Source organism: Mus caroli, chromosome 9 (genome assembly GCF_900094665.2).
Source record: "Mus caroli chromosome 9, CAROLI_EIJ_v1.1, whole genome shotgun sequence".
In the NCBI taxonomy this organism is placed as follows: Eukaryota; Metazoa; Chordata; class Mammalia; order Rodentia; family Muridae; genus Mus; species Mus caroli.
Genome location: NC_034578.1, coordinates 116,935,338 through 116,953,470, shown reverse-complemented (window position 1 = coordinate 116,953,470; position 18,133 = coordinate 116,935,338). Strand labels below are relative to the sequence as shown.

Genomic DNA, 18,133 nt, shown 5'->3' with positions numbered 1-18,133 from the left:
TTTCAGAACATTCTGGTTCACAGATGTCATAGAGAAGGTTCTAGAAGAGTTTCTCATGGAGCAGGATCGATGGTGTAGAAACTCTTGGGTGAAGACAAATGGGTTATTAAGAAAGTGGCATCTGAGAAAGTGCAGGGGACCCAGCCTGCAAGCAACGTGGACTCCCTGCCGGGCTGGTAGGTGGGCCTTTGTAGGCAGAAGCAGAGACAGGCAAAAGACATCTGGCTATAGAGCACATTTGTCAGCAAAGTCCCCTTTTGGTCATCTGGAGACACATTTTGGAAGGGTAAGCTTGCTTATTCTTTCAACAAAATCATTGAGAACCAGCAAGGTATTGGGTACTGGCCTCTGGGGAGGAGACAGCGTCAGGCAAGCTTTCTGTATGAGACCAAGGTTATAAGCAAGAGAGCAAACCAACACAGTGAATGCTATTAGAGTATATTACAAAGACAACCAAGCCACCTTCCTCGACGAGTAAGTGGCCACAATTAAAACTGTGGTCATTGGAGTAGTCATGTAGGTGGAGGGAACAGCTGGCACAAAGGTGGCGGGAGTGGTGTGGTCCAGGGAACACGGGCAGGGAGCCTGTGGAAGAACAAAGTGGGAGGAAGGGTCTGGAGTGGCCTGAGGTCAGACCGAAGAGGGGTGCAGAGGCCAGATCAGGAGGAATTGGACAAATGGTATGTGGAGGATGTTGTTAGAAACCCATAATTAGTCAGAGATGGTGATGACCTGGGCCAGAACAGTGGCAGGCAGGCAGATGAGGGGTGGGTAGGCCTTAGAACAGCATCCATGATCCTGCTGAATTGGCTGCTGGAGGGAGGGAAGAGCTGAGACAGTGCCTAGCCTGGGAAAGACTAATGGTTCCCAAAATACTGTTTGCACAGCTAGAAAATGTCAATATGGTCTCTCTCCCCATGCATAGAAATTCAGTTATTAATGAGGACCAAGGGTGTAAAACCAGGACTCAGGACGAGGCTGCCCTGAGCATGTAGTGCTTTCTGTACTAAAATCATTTTCTCAGCACAATTAGGTAAGGAGTGTTTTCCTCTGTGTGACAGGAAAGAGCTCTGAAGCACAGAGAAGTTAAATAACTTGTTAAGGTCACTGCTAGGGTCACTGCCATCCCAACTGCTGAGAGCAAAGCAGCTATTAAGGCCCAGGCTATCTGAGAACCAAGATACCACCTCCCGAGACAGTGGTCAGGTGTACAACTAACCACGCGGCAGAATTAAACACGTCTGCCACCTTTGCCCCACTTAGAGGTTTCATCTAAGCTACTAGTTCATGGCAGAGAGCAATTTTATTCTTCAGAGGACACTTTGCTCATTACAGAGGGGACCAAATACCCAACAACCTAAAAATGGAAAGATTTATTTGTGGCTCTGGTTTGATGGTACTGCCCACTGTGGTAACAAGGCCACTAGGTGATGACTCACATTTATAAAAGCTTAAGGTGACTTGTCACATCGTATCTGCAATCAGGAAGCAGAGACCAGGAAGTGGGGCTGGTGTCACCTCTTAAAGGCTCTAAACCTTCCAGAAACAGCATCAGCAACTTGGGCCACCAGGTCAAACCAGAGGGTCTAAGGGCAACAGTTCATACCTAAACCACCCTCTAGGTGTGTACCAGATTTCCAATACACAGAATAACCCCCAAAAAGAACGTTCTAAGCCCAAGCCATGGCTGCAGGCCCCAGGAGGAAGAGACTGTCACTGGGAGAGTGTACATATGTGTGAATGGCAACACAGTAGCATGAGGTGATTGTCACTGGTCTATAGTGACAGAGTATGGGGCACACCGGGAGGAGGCTACACCCTGCTTTCCAGTCAGTTATTCTGGTTTGAAGCATGGGACAACGACCGAAAACGGGATTATCATTCCCTAGGGATCAGGGAAGGGACTGTGGGCAGCAAAGTCTGGGCAAGGGAAGGGAGACCTCAGGTAGGGTCAGTCAGTCTTCAGGAGTTGCACCAGGGGTGGGGGCCAGAAGATGGAGAGTGACGTGTGTGGGAAGGGTGTGGGGGGGGCCTGTGGATAGATAGCGAAGGCACCAAGGTGAGACCAATAGGTATATAGTGAAAGGGGCATGGCTCTTGCAGACAGGCCCAAGCAGGGAGTTCTGTTATGGTTTTCAGGGGCAGAACTGATTCCTCTTGATGGAAGGATGCTTGGCTGGGGTAAAATCAGGTTCCCAGAGGGCTTGGGAAACCAAGCCTAGGTGTGACCTTATGCAAGGAATGAGCAGTGTCTCAAGGTGACATCTTGTATGTTTGGGGGACCCTTGCTCAGCTGTGCTTGAAGACAGCAGCATGGGCCTGTGTCGGAGAAAGGCTGAAGTGTCACTGCAGAAGTGGAGGACTTGAGGTCAGTTATCCGAGAGACTACCCATCATTGCAGACTAGAAAATGGAGGCACTGTGAGGCCAGTGGCTTGTCCTCTGGGGCTGTCCCCTGTGTCGACAGCCAGGGAGGTCAGTGGAGGTTGCTAACCTGGGAGTAAGACTGTTGAGGCCACAACTTGGGACAATGCAGGCTAAAAGGCAGCAGTGGAAACAACTCACCATAAGCAGGAATGGTTTGCTCAGCAATGTACAATGCAGTGAGCTGGCTTCCTCCCCCTCCTCCTCTTCCTCTGTTTCCTCTTCCTCTTTCTCATCCCCTTTCCTTCCATCTCTTCCTTCTTTCCTCGATCTTCCTGACCTCCCCTCCCCCCCACTCCCAGTGCCTCTCCTTTCCCTGGAAAGTCCAGTGTCCCTATGACCTTGGAAGGAGCTGCCTGAGACTCTCCATTCAGCTGGCATCCACAGCCTCGAGCCACCAGAGCCTGGCGACGATGCAGCTGTACCTGGTGCTTCTCCTCATCAGCTACTTGCTGACTCCGATCGGTGCTTCCATCTTGGGGCGCTGCACAGTGGCTAAGATGCTCTATGACGGGGGCTTGAATTATTTTGAGGGCTACAGCCTTGAAAACTGTGAGTAGGACCCTTTCGTGCCGTCTCTCTCACCCCCTTGATCTCCACCCCCGCTGTCTCATCCCCTACCACCAGCATCTTCTTACCCCACATGCTGTTCCACCTCTTAGGGGTGTGCCTGGCTTATTTTGAGAGCAAGTTCAACCCCTCAGCTGTCTATGAGGACCCACAAGATGGCTCCACCGGTTTCGGCCTCTTTCAGATTCGTGACAATGAATGGTGCGGCCACGGCAAGAACCTCTGCAGTGTGTCCTGCACTGGTGGGTCCCTTTCTCTCCACTCCCTCTGCAGTGTATCTTGCACTGGTGGGTCCCTTTCTCTCCACTCCCTCTGCAGTGTGTCCTGCACTGGTGAGTCTCTCTCTCTCCATTTCGTCTGCAGTGTGTCCTGCACTGGTGTGTCCCTTCCTCTCCAGTCCTTCGGGGCACAGGAGCCTACAGACCTTCATGTTTGGAGGAGACAGGGAGAGGGAACTGGCTGTGCTTGAAGCTCATCTCTGGGAGGTGGAGTGCTAGCTAGCCTGACAGGAGCTTGAGAGAAAGGGTGTGTTAGTCTGAGAAGGATAAAAGATAAAAGCCAATGGGCCCAGAAATGCTGGGATGTCTGGGATGTTGGGAGCAGGGGCAGGGCACAGAGCTCAGGCAGCTCTAGAGTAGGAAAAGATTGCTCTGTCTGGTCCTATGTCACCCATGCATGTCCAATCGTTCCCTAAGGGGAGCCATACTGTCACCATGACAGATCAGAAGTAGTTATAAGGAGGAGACAGGGAAAGCCCGAAGAGGACATGTTGTCTGTCTCCTCTAAGGGACCTAAGAATCTCTGGCTAAGAGGAAGCAGCTGGCCAGGATCCTTTCCTGTGTTCTGTGAGCTTCAGAGAGCTTTGTCAAGAGTTTTCCTAAGCCCTTGGCAGGTATCAGTTCAGTTAGTGCTCACAGCAGCCTCTCAGCCACCCAATAAACAGGCAAATTGGGGCCTAGATACAGCAAACCCATACCCAAGACCTCATGGCTATTGAGTGGAACTGGAGGCAGACACAAATGAAAAGTGGGTCACGAGTCAGGGCTACACCAAGAGGCTAGGCAAGGTGTCCCTGCCACCTGAGGTGTGTCTGCAGCAAAGGGTCTAGGTCCCAGCAGCCTCAGGCCTCATTACCTTGGTTGATGAGGAGAGTCCAGTGTTTTCAGCCTCTGTTAATGACAGGCCATGAGGGCAAGCAGTAGCAAGGGAGATTGTAGGGTGGAGAGATACACTTGCTGTCATCGGATGCCACAACATCAATCTATTTCCCTTCCTTCATAGCTTTACTGAATCCAAACTTAAAGGATACAATCAAGTGTGCCAAGAAAATCGTGAAAGGAAAACATGGGATGGGAGCGTGGTAAGTGGGTGTCTGCAGCTCACACTGGAGGCTGAACAAGGCTGTGACCAAATCCCTGGCAGAAGCAACTGAGGACAGAAGGGAACCCATGCATCCTGGCTCACAGTTTGAGGGTCACAGTCTGTCCATGGCAGGGCAGTTGGTGTGGCAGGAGTGTGCGAGGTGTCTGGCTCATGAGAGTCACAGTCAAGGAGTGACAAGAGGTGACTGATGGTTTTCAGCTGTATTTTCCTTTTGGTCAACCTGTAAGCTGGTGCTGCCCATGTTCAGGGTGGTCCATCCCTGCTCAGTGGAACCGTCCTGGGAACGTTCCCACAAAGATACTCAGGTGTGTTTTCTAGGTAAGGTTAAATGTCTGCGATTCACCATCATAGCTCACATCAATAACACACACTCTGTCTGTCTGTTTATTAGTTACCTGTTGTCTGTACATGTGTGCATGTGAAAGCTAGGCATTGATGTAAGACTTCTTCACTTGCCCTTTCCTTCATTTTTGTGAGTCAGGATTTCTCACGGAACCTGAAGTCTGCTGATTCAGTTGTATTGACTGGCCAATGAGCTCCATGGATCCCCTCCTTTTGTGTCTGCTCCTTGTTTCTTGGATTTGCCACTATGTTTGCCTTTTCACTTGGTTCTGAACATGGGTTCTCATGGTTGCACTGTAAGCACGCCTTTACTGGCTTAGCCTGTCACAGAGATCAGCATTTTTATCTTTTAGATCTTTTAGGAAATTTTATTTTATGTGTGAATGTTTTGCTTGCATACATGTGTGTGTCCATTATGTGTGCTTCGTACCCAAGGAGATCAAAGGAAGTGATCGAAGCTCCTGGAACTAGAGTTATGGATGGTTATGAATCTCCACGTGGGTTCTGAGAACTGAATTCAGATCTTCTGAAAGAGCAACCATTGGTCTAGACTGCTGATCTATATCTCTCCAGCCCTCTGAGATCAGATCTTTTTATTATTGCTTTAAAAAAAATCATTTTTGTGTTTGCAATGTGATGTTGAATTTAAACTGCAGCCTATATCCCTGTATCTAGTACTTATGTGACACTATCCTGGGACAGTGTGAACAAATATCTACTTACCCAAACACATCAAAGTAACAATTCTGTCTAAGTCCAGCCTGGCAAACCAATTACTTAGTGTTTCTTCAGGCACAGGGATAGCTCAAAGACACTGTAACATCAAGAAGCCCACCCTAATTTCAATGTAGACTCATTAAAACTGTAAACCTGAAATGATGTATGCCTTGTAGGCAGATAGATAGGTTGGAATCGCCTCCCCCAAGATGCTGCTCATGACTTCTGTAACCTTGGAAAAGGAGAAGCCTTTGAGAGTCTTGTAAGTTTCAGGGACTTTCTGAGACTTGTGAATTGTTCACTTCCTGGATCTTAAGAAGCCTCCATCTGAGAATGGAAATGTTTTAATTCAGAGGATGATCATTGAAAACTGCCATATTATACATTATACTATTTTGAATTTTAATGTATGTATCTATCTGGCCATTGTTGTTATTTTTAAAAATTCTGTTGCAAACATTCAGTATTTTAGAACTTGCACGTTCTTTCGAGTGTCTGCTTGGGAAATCTCCTGCAGGGAACATTTTAGGATATTTGGTGTATTAAGAAGCCGAAGAGAAACTGGGCTTGGTGTTGCATATGGAAAACACCAACTTTCAGGAGGTGGAGGCAGTAGGATCATGAGCTTTAGTTCAGTCTCAGCAACATAGTGGGTTTGAGGTCAGCCTGGGCTACGTGAGACCCTACTTAAAAATAAAGCAGAATAAAAATAAATGAATAAATACAAAGTGGAGAGACATGGCAAACTTCCATTTGGGTATTGTCTCACCCCACCAGGATGCTTGCATCTCCTCTGCTCAGCAGCCTAGAAAACCACAAACTCTGGCACTGTCTTGGGAAACAGCAAAGTGTGAGACTGTTGTTTTGCACTTTGTGTTTTTAGTCACATGAAAAAGTGATCATCCTTTCATGTGTCCTTGTTACTTTTCTGTAAGGTGCTTATTCATTCTTTTGTTACTGCTTGCAGTCAAATCCCTGTCAGGAACTAGCTTAAGGAGGAAAGGCTTATTTTGGGGACTCTGTCCATCATAGTGGGAGGGGTAAGGGGGTATGGGTGATGCTGTCCACAGATCAGGAAACTGAATGGGGAGAAATGTAGGTACTCTGCTAACTGGCTCCTCCCCTCCTCTGCTTTTTCTGTTGTGTACACCAGCCTGTAGGGTGGCATCACCTGTGTCCAAGGCAGGACGTACCACAGTCAGTTAAAGCTCTCTGGAAAGCCCTTCACAGGCGCTCTATGTGTGTCTTAAGATGATGCTAAACCCAGTCAGATGGACAGTCAATATTATCCACTATCTTATGTTTTCTTTTATTCCTACCAACTATTTTAAGATGAAGAAATATTTTTAAGTGTATGTGTGCAGTTCCTGCAGGGGTTAGAAGAGGGCATTGCGTCCCCTGGAGCTAGAGTTCCAGGGGGTTGTGAGCTGTCCTGTGGTTGCTGGAAACTGAACTCTAATCCAGTATAGGTTTTTAACTACTGAGACATCTCTCTTCAGCCTCCTCCTATGTAAGTAATGCATTCTTTATAGACGAGGGCTCTGAAACCTTCATCAACTACATCTGTGTGAGTTGTTGTCTTGGGTTTGTCATTTGTGTTTTGACTTTGTTTATTGGTGTCTTCATCCTAAAGGAGACCTAACAGTTTCTTAGAATCAAATACCTCTATCTTTTCTCTTGTGGCTTCTGGGTCTATAGGAAGCCCCTTCTGTGAAATGTCTTTAAGAATGGAGGAGATGGCTCAGTTGGTAAAGTTTGCCTTGAAAGCATGAGGACCTGACTTTGATCCCCAGAACCCTTTTTTAAAGATCAGTTAAGTACGGTGCCAGGCATTTGTAATCCCAGGTCTGGGGAGGTAGAGACGGGTGGAGTCCTGGGCCCCACAGGCCAGCAGCTCAAGACCAGTAGGAGACCCTATCTCAAAAATCAAAGTGGACTGTGCCCGAGAAACAACACCTGATTGCATCCTTTGGCTTCCATATGCATGTGCGTGCACATACACACATGCATACACACACGTGCACCCCACACACATATACATCTGCACATTCGTGCAACCACAAGTACATACGAATTAAAGGTATTTTATCCTAAAGACTCCAGAGAACTCCATCCATGTTTTCTCATATCGCAACTCTGCAGACACCAAGTAAGCCCTAAGTATTTTTACTAAATTAAAAAATAGAATTTTTATGATTTTTATCTTTTATACGTAAAGCTTGGGTTCCTCTGGAGTTGGTTTGGTTGTGAAAGTGAGGCCGGCGATGAGGGTCTTTAGTGTTTGCTGTGTGTACTCGTTGTTGTCAACATCACGAATCCATCAAAGCAGCCTCATTGCTAACAGAACAGACTGCACGTGGTGGTGGGAATCTTGTTAATGATAACTGTCTCCTGAAAGTCCGAGGTTCCTTTCACACGAGGCCTGGGCTTTCTGATTAATTGGTCAGCGTGGCTGAGTCTCTACCATAAGCACTAGTGAGCTCAGTCAGATTTGTTGTGTGGCACTAGGAAGCAGTATACTGGGCCATGCTGGCCGAGGGACCTTATTCTCCAGACTCGTGGGAAGGGAGGTTCTTGGTAAGCTGACAGGCAGTCATGTATCCTCTACAGCTCAGACTGAGTCGCCCTGCTGTGCTGGGCAGACAAGGTCCCTACAGTGGAAGGGGAGCCCCTTCCACACTATCTGCCCTGAAACTTTATGCTTTTTCTCTCGGCCATTTAATTCCCAGAAATAATGACTCTGAGACTAATTATTTATTAGTAAATTCCAAGGTCATAAACTTTGCCTTTTGTTTGCTGACTTGCTCCTAACTTGTTGCCCCCTTTATCCTAACCTGAGTTCAGCGACAGGTTTCCTCTCCTTGTCTTTTTACGTCTGTGTCCTCAGAGTTCCTGGTGTGACTCTCTCTTTATTCTAGCCTGACTTCAGCCCCCTGCTGGCTTATGTCCATCTCCTCAGTGTTCTGAGTGAATCTCTCACACTTCTATTTCCCAGAATCCTCTCTCTTCCTGCCGGATGTCCCACCTCCTGTTTTCTTCCTCAGCTCATTGGCCAGAAGCTGTTTTATTGACAGACAATGCTTATAAGATATTCTCTCTACACTGTCCCGAGCTATGAAGAGCCTTGGGTTTTCTGAGAATGTGGGTGTGTGTATTTTCTTGAGCTTCATAGCTTTAAGGGACCAGGAAACCTCTGTCTACTATGGGTCCCCCACCCTGCTAGTTTAAGGAGCAGGACTGCAAATGGACTTGGGTCCAGGAGTTGGTACTAGAGACTAGAACTTGGGGAGTACTGTTAGGGACATCAGAAGAAGAGGTTAGAGGTTCAGTCCAGACACCCCAGGAGGGGAGAAAAGGGGAAGAATTTTTTAAAAAAGATGTATTTATTCATTTATTTTATGTGTATGAGTACACTGTAGCTATCTTCAGACACATCAGAAAAGGGCATTAGGTCACATTGTAGATGACTGTGAGCCATCATGTGGTTGCTAGGATTTGAACTCAGGACCTTTGGAAGCGTAGTCAGTGCTCTTAACCACTGAGCCATCTTTCCAGCCTGGGAGAAGAATTTTAAATGCTATAGAATGAAGGATGTACACAGAGGGGTGGAAGGAGCCCAAGGCCATCGACACTCCTTGGGGCCTTGTGCTAGTCAAAGAACTCTGAAGCTGTCTTAGAGGACTGACTAATACATCACAGGGCAGGGGTGCCCTGGTTGGGTGGGATTACAGTGTGAGGCAGGGACAGCGTGGGCATATCATGGAGGAAGCACCTGCCTCCACACCAGGTTGAGTGCTAAGAACTTCAAAAGCCTGAGGTCCACATGGGAGAGACTCAGATGTCCCGGGGCCGGGCAGTCAGGGCTGAGCAGCACGGCCCTGGGGGAGAAGGATCTGCTGTCGACCACTCTGGCCTTTCCTCTGCAGGCCCGTCTGGTCCAAGAACTGCCAGCTGTCTGACATTCTGGACCGGTGGCTGGACGGCTGTGATCTGTAGGCACCCAAGTGGCCCTGCCTCACTTGCCAGCCTCGTCTTGGGACTGAGGATACTCTTCTGTTTGCTGCTTCAATCCACCCAGTTACCTCACCACTGGACAGCTCCAGGTGGAAAAGGACGGCAGTCCTCACTTCATCCAGGGGTGCAAGGTGCAGAATAAACCAGCTAATTACTCAGCCGGGGCCTGAAGCCTCTGCCTGTGTTATTCTATCAGGAGCAGTGCGGCCATGATTGTTCGTTATTTACCACTTTCATGACTTACTGTTTCTGGTTCTCAAGGGAAGGGTGTGTGTGTGGGGGGAAGGGCAATCCCTAAAGCAGGATAAGGGGGAGGAGACGGAGTGGAAGCTGAGCGGAGCCACTGAAGTGGGGAAGAGAGGCTGTGCAATGGCTTCTTCAGAGCCAGCTTGGCTAGACTTGGAGTCACCTAGGAGACACACGTCTGCATGTGCCTTTGTGGGGTTAGGGCTACTGTGCCTGTTCTGGGGCCCACCCTTCTCACATTTAAAGATGGTACAAGTAATACACCTTTAGGTGAAGAAAGCTGGCAATACTAATAAAAAAGGTTATTAAAACTACTCCCCCCCCCACACACACAGTAAGCAGGTTATCATTGCTGCAGTTTGTGTTGCTCTGCAGCCCATGTTGAGAGAGCCTGGGGACCATTAACCTTTGTGTGTGTCTCATTCCTGACTTTGAGGATCCTTGTGCACATGCCCACGTCCTTTTTTCCACTTACGAGCATGAGCCACTATTAAATAGACAGCATTATATCTTGCTTTTTCTGGTAATGATTTGTGGCCTAATATTTCTAGGTCTATATCAGGATCCTTCCTATGTCCCATTAGATGAGCAAGCTTTAATGTCCATAATCCTGAATTGCTTAACCTACAGATAAATTTAGCAGGCTGAACAGACGGTGGCCACCTTAAAGGCAGGACACATAAAGCAGTGAAGCAGGCCCTGGTTCCTGTTTGCTGTGAGTCAGAACTTCTGGAACAAGCTTTCAGTCAAGCTCGGTGCTGATGGAGCGGCTCTGTCTCATGCTTCCACACGAATCTCAAACACAGAACACGAATCCCTGCTATCTGATGTCAGTAACTGTGGTCCCTGGGCTCAGAAGAAGCTTTTAGGACATCAAGGGAAACTTTATTATTGAGATTTGGACCTGGCATTGTTTCCACGGGTGGACTCAAGAGCAACAGCATCTGATCCCAGCCCAAAGCTGGTGTAGACATTAGGGACACCTGGAATTATCAGAACACTATCATCTCAGGAGGAAACCCAGCTGCCGCCTCCTTCCAGCCCATTACTTCCAAGGATGTTCATCGGTTCCCTAATGGGCTCTGTGTCAACAAGGATGTGAGGCTCAAGGGCAAAGCAAATGTTAGGGTATTGATGGGACCAGGGTTTCCCAACATCAACTCCTGGCTTGGTGCCCTCCAGCCGGCTGGCCACAGTGAACACTGATACCTCAGCTGGGTCCCTGCTCCCGCTTCTATTGTCAAAGCTGGGTGAAGAAATGTCACTCTCATAGAGCTATGTCATTATGACTTCTAGTACCAGCAATTACTATAGAAATCCTGATTTTCACACAAGGCATGTGACTCTTCCCTCAACCACATCTCCAAACTTCTGAAAACCTTAGATGCTAAATTGAATTATAGCAGTCTCACAGGTGACAAAACAGCTCTGGAGAGGTGGCATAAGTTGGCTTTAATCCGGTAAATAACAGGTATGAGTTGGTTATCTCCTTAGACCTCCATACACCTCTATTGTTGAAAATAATCTCAATCTGGGGCTTCCATCCTGGCTTTGATTACTGAGTTCCCAGATAAAAGTCACACACAACACTTACAATAAGCCTTCATTAAGCAGATATCTATCTTTTATGCTATTAAAATCTTTTTTCTATCGATAACCCCAAATTATTACCATGTTTCATCTGGGCTGCTCGTAACTCCAGTTGCCAGCCCTCATGGCTATGCTTTCTTGACTCCTAACCCATAGCGTCTTTCTCCTCTCTCCATCTTTTTCCTCTCCTCATGGTCTTCTCTGACCCCAACCTAGAACACCAAGCTCTGCCTATCTCAATTCTGCCCAGCTATAAGCTGTAGGCATCTTTGTTTACCAGTCAGAAATAATATGGGGGCAAGGTCACTCGAGTCTACATGTAGGTAGACTCTGTCATCTCTGAGGAGCCAGACCTTGGGGGCCTACACTTAGCATTACAATACATAGCAACAGCCTGAACCTTAACACACCTCTCCCCCAAACCATGCAATTATATTGGTGTTAATTGTCTTCTCTCTCTCTTTCTCTCTCTCTCTCTCTCTCTCTCTCTCTCTCTCTCTGTGTGTGTGTGTGTGTGTGTGTGTATGTGTGTGCCCATGAGTGTTCATGTGAATGCACACGTGTACATGTGATTGTTCCTGAGGGTACATGTGTGTGCCTGTGCCTATGAGTTCATGTGTATGCGTGTAGAGGTTAGGGACAGCCTTGGATATCTATCTTTGAGGCACTGTTGTCTTTTTTTTGAGGGTTTCTAATTGGCTCAGAACTTGGCAAGTAGACTAGGCTGGATGGTCACTGAGCCTCAATTCCCAGGCAGAGCAGCTGGCATCAAAACTCCATTTTGAAGGAAGATGTGATTTTTATCTTTAAGTTTCAAAAGTACTGTCAACAGCGCAGACTGTTTCTATGAGACACCCCGTTTATGTGTCTACATCTCAAAACTAAGGGCTCGCACAACTTGGAGGCATTTACAGCTGCAGTTTGTGCTGGTTTCTAGGAAGCTGCTTTTCTCTGACCTTGTCAGGTGCCAGCAAGGGGCTGCTGTGTTCACAGAGTGTGGCTCCCTGTGGGCAATCTCTTCTCAGCCTGTTCAGTTTCCAAGAGAGAGTGAAGGCTTGTCTGTCTCAGCCCTGGAAAACCAGGTGAGCCTGAGGTCCCTCCACAGAAGCTAGGCTCTGACTGGAGGCAACACGTTTCTATTTGTTTCTTTTCATCGAATGTAGAGCAGTCTGCACTGAGATGTACAATGTTTCTTTGTATGAGATACATCCTGGGTACTTTATGGAACCTATGTCAATAAATCTCTCACCAGGCCCTTGTGAAGCAAGCATTTGGAGTCCAGCATTTCCCAACCTGGGGAAGGGCATTTAATCTCTCTAAATATTGCTTCTACCTTCTGCAAGATGAGAATAATAACACCATCCCATTGGGTGTGAAGATTGATGAAGCACCACGCTATGACCTCCACACAAACTCCTGAGACATCCATCTTGTCACCTTGACTGGATTTAGAACCACCTAGAAGATACAGCTCTGGGCATGCCTGTGAGGGTGTTTGTAGGGAGGTTAACAGAAGGGAAGGGCTGCGCTCTCCCATGAATTGGAGTCTTGAACTAAATAAACAGGAAGGAAGCAGGAGCAGCTGAGCCCAGTGTTCCTTCCTCCATGTTTCCTGATTCTTCAGGAAGTGAGGTGAGGGTCAGCAAGTGTTAGTTCTGCCACCAAGAGAAGCTGTACCCTCAAGCCATGAGTCACAACAAACCTTGCAGCTGTACGCTGCTTTTAGTCACAAAAACCAGAAAGTAATTAGCTGAATGATGGGAAGAGAGACTTTAGAGGCAGGACGAAAAAGGGACCTACGTGCAGGCAAACTAGGCAGGACTATGGCTGGTGGGAGGGGTGGTTATGTGCCTGTGGAAGCAGCAATCTGAATGCCACCCCCCCCCCAACAAACTGGCAATGGCTTCTCTCCAAGAGCATGCACCAAGGGCACTGACCTGATGGATCACGCCTTCTGGCATCTCACCTCCAGAACAGAAGAGAGTGCATTCCTGACTGCCAGTGGGCGCAGCAACAGAAGGCAGCACAGGCCCATGCTGGTTCTCAGTGTCTTAAAACTGCCACCTAGTAGGCACCTCTTGAGGTCAGACTCAAAATGCAGACTTGGTGCCACAATCCTGCCACTGTTCCAAGACCTCCCCAGTGTCCTTGTGCTGGGAAATCTACCCCCAAAGCAAGGAGATGAGTCGTGGGGACTTCTGTTCTGCTATTGTGAATGCACAGTGCAGTGTTAAGAGCAGATTTTCCTGGAAGCAGGTTTGGGACAAAAGCGAGCCCTCCTTCATCTCCATGCATGTACAATGATCCTTCCTCCTCCTGAGCAAGAAGGGCCTAGGCAGGTTTGGGATTCCCTACCTAACAAATTCCTCTTCAGTGAAACACCACACCTCAAATGTTCTGTCACTGTAGAATAAGCAGGCTGAGCTGTCTTCAGAAGTGGGGAGGCTCTTAGGACTTGGAGGTTCTGAATGCAAAATGTCTCCATGCTTGGTCCTCAGCTGCTGTGCTGTTCTGGAAGTTGGTGGAAGCTTTAGGGAAGAGCTTAGTTTCTGGGATGTATGTTTCTGGGAGGGGGGTGTCTTGGGAAGTTACAAATGGTCCCTTTCTGTCTACCCATCATGAGGTGGGTAGCCTCGGCCACATGTTCCACTATTGTCATGTTCAGCCTCATTGTGAGTCTGTAATCAATGGAGCCACGGACTATGGGCTGACATCCCTGAAAGCATGAGCCAAAATAATCCCCCCCCCCTAAATTATTTCTGTCTGATATTTGTCACAGTGACAGGAAATGATGTTATGTCACAGCTGGGGAGCCCTGGGTTCAGAGTTCTAACAGTTGAGTTCACACAGCTAGTGAGTCAGGAGAAGAACTGAAGCTCAAGTCTCTGTCTGCTCCCTCCCCTTCCCTTTGTCCCCTCCCCTTCCCTTCCCCAGGGCCTCCCACAGTGCTGTGAAAAGAACAAGATTTCACCCTTCTAGGAAGGGGATTCATAGACTTGGAAAGTGACAAGAAAAGACTGTGCGAACCCAGTTTAATTAAGTTAATTTGTTAAGGACTTACTGTAGTGAGGGACACTTAAATTAGTATACTTTGTTTTCTTTAATTATAATTTTTTTCCACCGAGTTGTAGAAGCTCATAATACGAAGGACAAAATGGGGTTGGCTGTGGAAATCAGAACCTCTTCATCTATTTCTTTCTCCTCAGTAGAAGAACAGTCCACATCTGCCTCTTCTGCAACAGTTTAAGTTTGTTTCCAGTTGCAGCCCTCAGCCCTGTTGGATTAACAACACCCAAGTTAAGCAACTGAAGCGATGCCAGCGGTACAGAGCACATTGCTCTTGCAGAGGAGCTGAGCTTGGTTCCTAGCACCCACTGGTCAGTTCTTCTGACCTCCTGGCCTCCTGCCCAGATTGATTGCACCAGTAACAAAATAAACCTTCCATCCCTCTGTCACAGCAAAGTAGAAGTGACTACAGTTGGGAACATGGCAGGGGCGTAAGGAAAAAAGAAATGCAGGCCTGAGGGTCAGAGGCCCTTAAGTAGAGAGGTCTCCAAGTAGATGCAGTGGAAGAAACCCTCACATGAGCAGCCTACCTGACGAGAAGTTCAGTAAGTGACATTGGACCACTGTCACCCTCATCCTCACCCTGTCCTGGATAGAGCCTGTGCCTTCTTTCTACTTAGGTGACAACTTTGCGGTTTCATTTGTTTGTCTTTTCCTTTTTGGCTTTTATGAGACAGGGTATGTCTATGTAGCCCTGGCTGTCCTGGAGCTAGCTCTGTAAACCAGGATGACCTCAAACTCACAGAGAGCCTCCTGTCTCTGCCTCCCAGTTGGTGGGACATCAGCCATGTAACACGTGATTTTCCTTGCACTTAGAGATGGTGGTGCATGCCTGTAACCTCACTCACTGTGTTCCGTCTACTTTGAGTTTACATAGTTTGATGGAAACAAATGAATAATTAAAGGAAACAAAGTACACCAATCCCAGTTTTCCTGCAACAAACTCACCTAATTAAAGCACTCAGGACATTGGTGTACTCTTTTATGTCTCTTTTAAAGTAAATTAGTTCTACTTCCTGTTAAGGAACAGATACCAGACAGGGACAAGATCATCACAGCTCTAACTGAATTTGGAGGCCAGTATGAATTTACAAATCTACGAGATGGGAAGCAGGAAGTATGACTCACTGAGAGAGTACTTGTCATTGTATACAAAGTTCCAAACCCAGGACCACACAAACAATCAAAGAGTTCCCTTGCCTTAAGTTGTATCTAATGTCTCAAAGTTCAGAGAAGCCTCTCTTGGACTTCTGGGATAGCAGAGTGCATCTGGCTTTGTAGAGTGGCAAAAAGGGCCAAGGTCTAGACTTTGAGCCACACTGTCAGATAAAATTGCTGTCAGGCATCCAGGAACCCATGCAGGCTCCAATAGGTGACTCAGTTGCATCTGGGGTACAGCTAGCAGAGAAGCAGCTTCCTGGCAACAGTAAATCAGTTGATACATGTATGTCATTTCCCTAATTCCAGCATACTGCTGGGTATCACCTCACCTTGTCCTTAAACATCTGAGTATTAAAAGAATTTCTTTATGGCTCAATGGCTGAAAGCACTGCTGCTCTTTCAGAGGACCCAGGTTTGAGTCCCAGTACCCACTTGGTGGCACACAACCACCTGTAGCTCCAGTTCCTGGGTATCCAGTGCTCTCATGGCCTCCATGAACACTGCATGGTAAATGTCACTTTTATTTCCTCAAAGTGATAAGATGATACCCAAGCTGTGCAAATACATGGTTTGGGCTAAGCCCAGAGTATTTCTTTCTCTGTTCTAACTATCTGTAGACCTAGACCTAGAAGCTTCTAGCCTCCATACAATCTAATCTTCCAAATTGATTGATTCAATCTGGCTTGTCTTGGTTTCTGACCGAATTATTCTGTTTGGCCTCTGTCTTAGTCAGGGTTTTACTGCTGTGAACAGACACCATGACCAAGGCAAGCCTTATTAAAAACAACATTTAATTGGGGCTGGCTTACAGGTTCAGAGGTTCAGTCCATTATCATCAAGGTGGGAGCATGGCAGTATCCAGGCAGGCATGGCGCAGGCAAAGCTGAGAGTTCTACGTCTTCATCCAAAGGCTGCTAGTGGAAGACTGACTTCCAGGCAACTGAGATGAGAGTCTTAAGCCCACACCCACAGTGACACACCTATTCCAACCAGGCCACACCTCCAGATGGTGCCACTCACTGGTCCAAGAATATACAAACCATCACAGCCTCATACTAACTTTGGCAATATGTTCTAATCTTCTGGCTCCTTTTCATTCTCTGACTTGTTTTGTCTTCACCTGTGTCTAGCTTGTTCTCTCTGAAACTTGTCTCTGTAAAATTGTCCCAGAAAAACTGCCATGCACACAAACACCACACACACACACACACACACACACACACACACACTACATCATACACACATCACACCACACCCATACCACACACCTACCACCCACCACACACACACACATACACACACTACATACCATACACATACCACATACATACAACACACATATACCACACCACACACACAAATTACACCACACCACATACACACACCACACATATACCACATATCACACACTTACACCACCCACCATGCCACACCACACCCACCCACAGATACACACATACCACATACTAAACCCACCACATACCATACACCCACCACCCATCACACACCACTCACCACCCACCACCTACCCACACACATGCATACCACATGCCATAACAGACCACACACAAAACACACATACCATACAACACCACACACATGCAACACACACATCACACTATACCACATATACACACCACACACCATACATATACCACATACCACATACACCATGCACCACACCACACACATACACACCCACATACACCATGTACCACACACACACCACAACACACACCACAACACACACCACAACACACACACACATTATACCCTTTTCTCTCTCCCTGCACTGCTCTTAAGTAGCCTCTCTTTCCTGTGCTGTTCTCATGAGAGTGGGTGTATCCTACCTCTGACTCATCCTGTCAAATCTTTCTCTGACTCATCACTTTGTCTGTCCCTCAATTAGATGTTACTTTCAAACATGGCTGCTTCCTTCTACAAACTAACCTTACCTCCACTGTTAGAAATGAAAGGTATATACTAAGGGCATGTCTGATCCAGCCAGATCATATATTTGGATGTGATCCCTTGCTAGAGCAGCCATGTTTCTGGATTAAAATTCTTCTCCATCTTCCCCCTTTCTGTTTAAGCTAAAAATTATACACAGTTTAACTGTTACAACAGAAACATTATCAGTCCCACAAATGTAACAGTCTTTGTCCTCATGAAGATCGGTTGGTACAATGATCCTTCCTAACTGCAGTCCTAATCATCCATCCTTTAGCAAATGTCCACTTCAGCATCAAGGTTTTCAAATCTGCCATCCTGATGTGCAATCTACAGGTCTCTGAAGTGTTCGAGGACCACCTATCTATCTAAAGTCATCTAAATAGACAGATGTTGCTTGTTTCTCGCTACTTACTTTCTGTTTAACTTTGAAGACATATACAGGAGGCCAAATAAAGCTTAATTCTGCAATTAAACTAAATCAGCACCCAACATGACTACAAATTATATATAATAGGTGACTATTAACTTGCATTTCTTAATTGCCCTAAACAATTTATAATATTAACTTTCATAAGACTAGAACTTTACATTATACTTTTTAGTGAGTTACATGTATACAATACCTTAAAAAGAGTTGGATCCTATATACAGTATATTGTAGCAAATAT

The 18,133-nt window shown here is 46.8% G+C and overlaps 1 protein-coding gene across 2 annotated transcripts; it reads left to right on the top strand.

Annotated features, from left to right (window-relative positions):
* The first annotated feature begins 4 nt into the window (after positions 1-4).
* On the top strand, positions 5-9,613 carry Lyzl4 (lysozyme like 4). Of its 2 annotated transcripts, none has more exons than XM_029481041.1 (5): positions 5-176; positions 2,726-2,975; positions 3,086-3,235; positions 4,275-4,353; positions 9,362-9,613. In XM_029481041.1, the coding sequence occupies exons 2-5, from the start codon at positions 2,837-2,839 to the stop codon at positions 9,429-9,431; spliced, it is 438 nt and encodes a 145-aa protein (XP_029336901.1). In that variant the 5' UTR covers positions 5-176; positions 2,726-2,836; the 3' UTR covers positions 9,432-9,613. The 2 variants fall into 2 exon arrangements, with proteins under 2 accessions (XP_029336901.1, XP_021028447.1); XM_021172788.1 differs by having other exon boundaries at positions 65-286.
* The last annotated feature ends 8,520 nt before the right edge of the window (positions 9,614-18,133 follow it).

Coding starts and splice junctions, on each gene's coding strand:
- Lyzl4 (XM_029481041.1), top strand. CDS start 2,837: ATGCAGCTGTACCTGGTGCTTCTCCTCATCAGCTACTTGCTGACTCCG. Junction 2,976..3,085: donor GGGCTACAGCCTTGAAAACT/GTGAGTAGGACC, acceptor TCCACCTCTTAG/GGGTGTGCCTGGCTTATTTT. Junction 3,236..4,274: donor CTGCAGTGTGTCCTGCACTG/GTGGGTCCCTTT, acceptor CTTCCTTCATAG/CTTTACTGAATCCAAACTTA.